A 9,090-nucleotide genomic window follows, 5' to 3' on the forward strand; every position below is an offset into this window, starting at 1 on the left:
GACCCAGTCAGAGGTGATGGACCTGGACCCCAGGCCAATGTCTGCAACAGCAGTAGTGGATCCAGTCCCAGAGACCCAGACGGAACCAGTCCCAGAACCGGAACCAGCCAAACAACCAACACCAGACCCCGTGTCAGCACTGAATCCAGTACTTGCAACCTCAACACCAGAGGGCCCCACCGAACCTGAACTGGCAGCAGCCGATAACCCTACACAAGAGGCTCAGCCGGAGCCTGAATCCCAACATAGTGCACCAGCGGAGAGCGGTTCACAGTCAACAGAAACAGCTCCATCCCCTATATCGCTTCCAGAGGGACCAAGCCTAGGTCCACAATCCCATGAGGAACTGATGTCTCCAGCATCAAGGGAACAGTTCCAGACCGAACAGGAAGCAGATGAAAGCCTCCAGAGAGCTTGGACGGCGGCACGGAGCAACCCACCGCCTCTCAGCTCTTCTAATCGATCCAGGTTTGTTGTAGAAAGAGGACTTTTATACAAGGAAACTCTTTCTGGGGGACACCAGGAAGACTGGCATCCTCAGAGACAGTTGGTAGTTCCAACTAAATACTGGGCCAAGCTCTTGAGCTTAGCCCATGATCACCCTAGTGGCCATGCTGGGATGAACAGGACCAAAGACCATTTGGGGGGGTCATTCCACTGGGAGGGAATGGGCAAGGATGTTTCTACCTATGTCCAGTCTTGTGAGGTGTGCCAAAGAGTGGGAAAACCCCAAGACCAGGTCAAAGCCCCTCTCCAGCCACTCCCCATCATTGAAGTTCCATTTCAGCGAGTAGCTGTGGATATTCTGGGTCCTTTTCCGAAAAAGACACCCAGAGGAAAGCAGTACATACTGACTTTCATGGATTTTGCCACCCGATGGCCGGAAGCAGTAGCTCTAAGCAACACCAGGGCTAAAAGTGTGTGCCAGGCACTAGCAGACATTTTTGCCAGGGTAGGTTGGCCCTCTGACATCCTCACAGATGCAGGGACTAATTTCCTGGCAGGAACTATGAAAAACCTTTGGGAAGCTCATGGGGTAAATCACTTGGTTGCCACTCCTTACCATCATCAAACAAATGGCATGGTGGAGAAGTTTAATGGAACTTTGGGGGCCATGGTACGTAAATTCGTAAATGAGCACTCCAATGATTGGGACCTAGTGTTGCAGCAGTTGCTCTTTGCCTACAGAGCTGTACCACATCCCAGTTTAGGGTTTTCCCCATTTGAACTTGTATATGGCCGTGAGGTTAAGGGGCCATTGCAGTTGGTGAAGCAGCAATGGGAGGGATTTACACCTTCTCCAGGAACTAACATTCTGGACTTTGTAACCAACCTACAAAACACCCTCCGAACCTCTTTAGCCCTTGCTAGAGAAAACTTACAGGATGCTCAAAAAGAGCAAAAAGCCTGGTATGATAAACATGCCAAAGAGCGTTCCTTCAAAGTAGGAGACCAGGTCATGGTCTTAAGGGCGCTCCAGGCCCATAAAATGGAAGCATCGTGGGAAGGGCCATTCACGGTCCAGGAGCGCCTGGGAGCTGTTAATTATCTCATAGCATTCCCCACCTCCAACCGGAAGCCTAAGGTGTACCATATTAATTCTCTAAAGCCCTTTTATTCCAGAGAATTAAAGGTTTGTCAGTTTACAGCCCAGGGAGGAGACGACGCTGAGTGGCCCAAAGGTGTCTACTACGAAGGGAAATGTGGTGGTGGTGTGGAAGAGGTGAACCTCTCCATGACCCTTGGGTGTATGCAGCGACAGCAGATCCAGGAGCTGTGCACTAGCTACGCGCCAACATTCTCAGCCACCCCAGGACTGACTGAACGGGCATACCACTCCATTGACACAGGTAATGCTCACCCAATTAGGGTTCAACCTTACCAGGTATCTCCTCAAGCTAAAACTGCTATAGAACGGGAGATCCAGGATATGTTACAGATGGGTGTAATCCGCCCCTCTGAAAGTGCATGGGCATCTCCAGTGGTTCTAGTTCCCAAACCAGATGGGGAAATACGTTTTTGCGTGGACTACCGTAAGCTAAATGCTGTAACTCGCCCAGACAACTATCCAATGCCACGCACAGATGAACTATTAGAGAAACTGGGACGGGCCCAGTTCATCTCTACCTCGGACTTAACCAAGGGGTACTGGCAGGTACCGCTAGATGAATCTGCCAAGGAAAGGTCAGCCTTCATCACACATCTCGGGCTGTATGAATTTAATGTACTCCCTTTCGGGCTGCGAAATGCACCCGCCACTTTCCAAAGACTTGTAGATGGTCTCCTAGCGGGATTAGGAGAATATGCAGTCGCCTACCTTGACGACGTGGCCATATTTTCGGATTCCTGGGCAGACCACCTGGAACATCTACAAAAAGTCCTTGAGCGCATAAGGGAGGCAGGACTAACTGTTAAGGCTAAGAAGTGTCAAATAGGCCTAAACAGAGTGACTTACCTTGGACACCAGGTGGGTCAAGGAACTATCAGCCCCCTACAGGCCAAAGTGGATGCTATCCAAAAGTGGCCTGTCCCAAAGTCAAAGAAACAGGTTCAATCCTTCTTAGGCTTGGCCGGTTATTACAGATGATTTGTACTGCACTACAGCCAAATCGCTGCCCCACTGACAGACCTAACCAAAAAGAAACAGCCAAATGCTGTTCAGTGGACCGAAAAGTGTCAGAAGGCCTTTAACAAGCTTAAAGCGACACTCATGTCTGACCCTGTACTAAGGGCCCCAGACTTTGACAAACCATTCCTAGTAACCACAGATGCATCCGAGCGTGGTGTGGGAGCAGTTTTAATGCAGAAGGGACCTGATCAAGAATTCCACCCTGTAGTGTTTCTCAGCAAAAAACTGTCTGAGAGGGAAAGCAACTGGTCAGTCACTGAAAAAGAATGTTATGCCATTGTCTATGCTCTGGAAAAGCTACGCCCATATGTTTGGGGACGGCGTTTCCACCTGCAAACCGACCGTGCTGCACTGAAGTGGCTTCACACCGTCAAAGAAACTAACAAAAAACTTCTTCGGTGGAGTTTAGCTCTCCAAGATTTTGATTTCGACATCCAACACATCTCAGGAGCTTCTAACAAAGTGGCTGATGCACTCTCCCGTGAAAGTTTCCCAGAATCAACTGGTTAAAATCGTCTTTGAGATGTGGAAAATATTGTTAGTCTTTATGTACTTGGTAGTATATTTAGAGATGCATGTGTCTTAACTCTGTTTTTCCTAGAGCTCCAGGAAGAAATCCCAGCCAGTGTTTCACCCTAGCTGAGATTTGGGGGGCGTGTCATAAATATAAAGGGAAGGGTAAACCCCTTTGAAATCCCTCCTGGCCAGGGGAAAGCTCCTCTCACCTGTAAAGGGTTAAGAAGCTAAAGGTAACCTCGCTGGCACCTGACCAAAATGACCAATGAGGAGACGAGATACTTTCAAAAGCTGGGAGGAGGGAGAGAAACAAAGGGTCTGTGTCTGTCTGTAGTCATCTTGGCCAGGGACAGAACAGGAATGGAGTCTTAGAACTTTTAGTAAGTAATCTAGCTAGGTATGTGTTAGATTATGATTTCTTTAAATGGCTGAGAAAAGAATTTGTGCTGAATAGAATAACTATTTCTGTCTGTGTATCTTTTTTGTAACTTAAGGTTTTGCCTAGAGGGGTTCTCTATGTTTTTGAATCTAATTACCCTGTAAGATATCTACCATCCTGATTTTACAGGGGGGATTTCTTTATTTCTATTTACTTCTATTTTTTATTAAAAGTCTTCTTGTAAAACTGAATGCTTTTTCATTGTTCTCAGATCCAAGGGTTTGGGTCTGTGGTCACCTATGCAAATTGGTGAGGCTTTTTATCCAACATTTCCCAGGAAAGGGGGGGTGCAAGTGTTGGGAGGATTGTTCATTGTTCTTAAGATCCAAGGGTCTGGGTCTGTAGTCACCTAGGCAAATTGGTGAGGCTTTTTACCAAACCTTGTCCAGGAAGTGGGGTGCAAGGTTTTGGGAAGTATTTTGGGGGGAAGGACGCATCCAAACAGCTCTTCCCCAGTAACCAGTATTAGTTTGGTGGTGGTAGCGGCCAGTCCAAGGATAACGGATGTAATATTTTGTACCTTGGGGAAGTTTTGACCTAAGCTGGTAAAGATAAGCTTAGGAGGTTTTTCATGCAGGTCCCCACATCTGTACCCTAGAGTTCAGAGTGGGGGAGGAACCTTGACAAGGACCAATCCCCAATTTTTGCCCCAGATCTCTAAATGGCCCCCTCAAGGCTTGAGCTCACAACCCTGGGTTTGGCAGGCCAATGCTCAAACCACTGAGCTATCCCTCCCCCTCCTAAGTTCAGGAAACATGTGTTTCCTGAACTTCAGCAGGCAGTGGCTGAGGTTTTGGGTTTACAGTGATGTTCCTTAGAACGGAAGGGAACAGCACAGAGCAGCTTTGTAGTCTTTGCTATTCTGAAGTCTGCTTCAAACTTCTCTCAGACAGCTTTATAGCCAAACCCCAACCAACCTTAAACATGTATGGCAAAATACGGAGGAGAAGGAAGAGCTAGAAAATGCTAGCATTAGTGTTTCAGGTAACTGCAACATAATGTGGAATATTTCTGTGAGTCCAAAGCTCTGCCATAAAGGGCATATTCTCCTCTACATGCACATGCAAAACTCCATAAACTGAAATGAAAATGACTTGCACTCAGGGAGAGAATATGCACATAAATCACTGCTGGAATATATCTCATTGAGATAGTACATTTTGATATGGGATCAAACAAATCACAACTAAAGAGTTTACCGCCAGCATATGACTGCTCTGAAATACTGGGTTAATTAAATATCACTTCATGTCATCTGATTCTATGTTGCTTTTCTCTGGCTCCTGTCAATTTAGAAGCAAGTCTCATGGGTAATTATTTAAAGACATACTGATAGTTTCTTTTGAGTTTGTTTAATGTTAAGATATGATTACTGGCCATTGTTTTCAAAGCCCTTAGATTCTGGAAAATAACATTTCTTCTGCCATCCTAGTGCCTGGATTGTGATAGGATTCTGTTGCACTTCTTCACTCCCAGAACGTGAGGGGGCTGTGTGCATTGTTCTAGCCACATAGGTGTGGGGAGGTGTGTGGGCACATACCCCTTTTTTGAAGGAAGTCAAGAAAATACCTCCTGTAGGGAAGCAATACGTGTAGGAGCCCCTGAGTGTCTACTAACATAGTTGTGCATTGACATTAACATTTTCTCTCTACGTGCCTCAAGCGCCTGCTGCATGATGCCTCTCCTCTCTCCCAGTAATTATTTCCTCTTCATGGGCAATCCAAAGAAGCAGTCAGTAAGAGGTTCTGGCATTTCTGATTGCCCTTTCAACAACTGCCAATGTGAGTCTTGTGTTCTCGTAGACCCAGTTCCTCTCCCCAGAAGAGCAAAGCACCTATCACACGTGTAACGTCTGTCCTTCAGGTTTTGTGCCCAGTTCTGGCAACCTCTAGCACAGGTGTGCCAGACAGAGATCAGGCTCAGAGAGCCCTCACACACCTGTTCAGGTGCAACTAACAAAGCACTGCTTGCATTCCTGGTGAGCGAGGGGAGTTACAGCATCATTAGATGTGCCCAAGCCCCTGCTAAGGGAGCGAGCACATGTATGCAGGGCTCTGCCCATCTCGGTGCACTAGCTAGCAGGCTAAGGTTATTTGTTGGAGGGAGCACATGCTGCATCTCCAAAAGGGACATGTAGAAAGCAGTCCTAAGCACCCTCGCCTCACTTCTCCATGCACCTAGAGGTCCAAAGGCAAAATACTTCTAGTAACTGCTACCCAAGCTCTGCACCTTTACACGCAGCCTGGTGCACTAAAATGCATTAGTTAACCCTAATCCAGGAGTGGCCAAGCCGTGGCTCCAGAGCCACATGCGGCTCTTCAGAAGTTAATATGCGGCTCCTGCTGTAGCACCGACTCCGGGGCTGGAGCTACAGGCACCAACCTTCCAGTGTGCTGGGGGTGGGGGGCGCTCACTGCTCAACCCCTGGCTCTGCCACATGCCCTGCCTCCACTTCACCCCTTCCCCCAAAGCCCTGTCCCTTCCTGCCCCGACCCCCTCCCTTGAGCCTGCCATGCCCTTTCTACTCCCACTCCCCCTCAGAGTCTCCTGCACACTGTGGGAGGCACAGGGAGCGAGGGAGGCCCAAGGAGGGCTGATCAGTGGGGCTGCTGGCAGGTGCAGGGGGGTGCTGAGGGGGGCTGCTGACATATTACTGTGTCTCTTTGGCGATGTACATTGGTAAATTCTAGCTCCTTCTCAGGCGCAAGTTGGCCACCCCTGCCCTAATCACTCTTTCTAGTCTAGACAACCCCTTAAGGTGGCAGAATTGGGACCTAAGTCAGCACAGTTCTGCACCCCCTTAATCAGAAGTCCATCTCTGCTAAGACATTAATTTTGTTGGTCATTTGAGTGGTTGCTTAAGATTGATTGTACAAAATGAAGATTTACTATGTAAAAGTCCTAGCACTGTTTTATTTATTAGTCCTTACGTCTTCTGTTCAAATAGAAGTTCCATAGGACCAGTATTAAAAGAAATAATGTTGTCAGGAACTGTCAATGAAGAGGGAAAAAATGCTCTTCTCCTGCTAACAGGAAGTAGATTATTGAAAATGGATATTGTCACAGAGCACACTCTGTGCTGGAGAGTTATTATGGACATTCTAAATGATTTGACAGAGAGGCTTGGGCTGATGGCTTTTGTGCAAAAGAGGCAGCAATCAATTCTATTTCTCAGAAAGTTTTAAATAAAATAGAACGGCAAACTAGCAGGACTGGCATGTTTTCTGCATCGATGGAACAGAACTGGTCTGAAGAATGACTGCCGGACTTAAATCCATATTGACTACAATAGTGATTATAGTGCACTGAATAGCATTTATAGGTGTCTTAACTTTCTTTAGATCAGAGAACAGGTACCTGGAACAGATGGGTGAATGATGGAAAAAGAAAAAGCCTATCATTACTACCCCCAGGACCTGATCCTGCAAAGTGCTGAGTGCCCCCGCCTCCTATTGACTTCAGTACTCTGCAATGTCAGCTCCTCAGGATGTATTTTTAAACACTAGCCTCAGTTTTGAAGTCCACTTTAAAAGAACACTGATAAGTTATTTTTTATATTTTTAAGAGCGCGTATGGCTCAGGGGGTTAATAATGGGCTACAGAACTTCTCAGTGCTTTTATGCCTCCAGTTCAAAATGAACCTAAGTTCATTCGTGATCAAAAGTTACCATTTGATGTTCCTTTGGATGACCCAGCCCCGAATGGTACCAACTAGTTTTCTAGTTGGAATTCTCAAGAGACAGGCCAAGGACTGAATGGTTTGGAATCTAAATTCCCCTTTTACCCAGGTCCAAGTTGGGGCACACACGGGAGGCAATGGGAAGAACCCTGCCACACATTGCTACTGTCCAGTGTGTGTGATGTCACTAACCCGCTACAGATCTGTACAACTAGTCAAACAGGACTGGTGTACATAGTACAGCTCAGGGAGATCATTAAAACACATTTGCATTACAAATGTGAACAGGGTTTTAGTTGTCATCAGGGAATTGTAACCAGTTCCACCAATCTGACTGTTTTTACTGTGGATGGGTCTCAAGAGTATACAAGTGTTGATGTTTTAGGGAGGCAATTTTAGGTGGCATAGGTTTTGTACACATAAAAATTAAGTTTTGTAAGTGAAAATCAGCCAGTTTGTGCCACATTAATCTATTTACTGGTAGAAGTAGCAGTGTATCCAGCTGGAAAAATATACTGATCACAAGATCATTGGTCATGTGTGTTCAGCATTCAATTAAAATCCAAAGGCTAATATTTTATGTTCAGCTGCATGCTACTTTAGGAGATTAGCCACAATGCAGGATTTCTACTCATTAGTTATATAGTTAACAATTTTATTCCTCTTTGGCAGCCCACCTTATCATTTTGCATAGCAGACTTTACAATGGCCTGAGGGACAAGATCATGCAATGTATCATAATCTTCAAATGTAGGACCTGATCTTGCAACCTTTATATGAGTCATCCACTAGAAGTAAATGGGATGACTCCCATGAGTAATATATTCAAGAATTTTGGGCCCAGAAGGCTGAATGCCATGAAGAGAGCCAGGGCAATGATGGTATTAGGTTAAAATACCTGAAATGCAGACTGAAGACAGTCCAGAGTTTTGATGTTCTACAGATCCCTGACCCTTAGCCTGACACTGACCTCCTCGAGAAATGAGGCTAGAAATACCCTTCCATCCAAAGAAAACCACAGAATGTTTCACTCTGTGTATTCTAAGATGTACATTCCTTACTCATGTAATATCACTTTCCCTGTTACCATAAGCCATAGTATTCCAATTGCTCCTGCCTTCTACATGTTTTTGTCCCCAGCCGATATTGAACTAAAAAGTTAAAGTGAACAGAAAGCAGAAATGTAGACCCAGATATTCTATTAGGGTAAATCTGCATGACTACATGGAAACCAACAGACCTACACTCTTTTACATCTGCTAAGAATCTGGCTCCAAGTTTTTTATATTAGCTGAATTAAGGATTGAATCCTATTGTGCTTAGATCTACTATCAAAACTGTGGAAAAATAACTTTTTCTATTGACAGGTTTCAGAGTAACAGCCGTGTTAGTCTGTCTTTGCAAAAAGAAAAGGAGTACTTGTGGCACCTTAGAGACTAACCAATTTATTTGAGCATGAGCTTTCGTGAGCTACAGCTCACTTCATCGGATGCAATCACATCCGATGAAGTGAGCTGTAGCTCACGAAAGCTTATGCTCAAATAAATTGGTTAGTCTCTAAGGTGCCACAAGTACTCCTTTTCTTTTTCCCTATTATTTTTTTAACGAATTGCTTTTAGTTTATTCACTGTACAATGCCTTGCCATTGTTATTTATGTAAAATGGTAACTGTACGTGGCCATTAACTGACAGGTACATTTTTCTAAGGCTTTGTTTACATTGGCAAGTAAAAGACAAAACTTTTGTCCTTCAGAGGTGTTAAAGAAACACGACCACTCCTTCCCCTGAAAGACAAAAGTTTTGTCGACACAAGTGCTGGTGTGAACA

General features: G+C 45.4%; 1 protein-coding gene across 1 annotated transcript; it reads left to right on the forward strand.

Moving 5' to 3' along the window:
- Positions 1–5,476, forward strand: LOC311518582 (uncharacterized protein; the record flags this gene model as incomplete). The annotated part of the gene is made up of 3 exons (XM_084624505.1): positions 1–468; positions 1,624–1,723; positions 5,387–5,476. Exons 1-3 carry the CDS (start codon positions 17–19, stop codon positions 5,474–5,476), a joined length of 642 nt encoding a protein of 213 aa, XP_084480631.1. The 5' UTR covers positions 1–16.
- Positions 5,477–9,090: the final 3,614 nt, after the last annotated feature.

The sequence above is a fragment of the Lepidochelys olivacea genome (assembly GCF_965140295.1).
Source record: "Lepidochelys olivacea isolate rLepOli2 genome assembly, chromosome: 1".
NCBI classification, from domain to species: domain Eukaryota; kingdom Metazoa; phylum Chordata; order Testudines; family Cheloniidae; genus Lepidochelys; species Lepidochelys olivacea.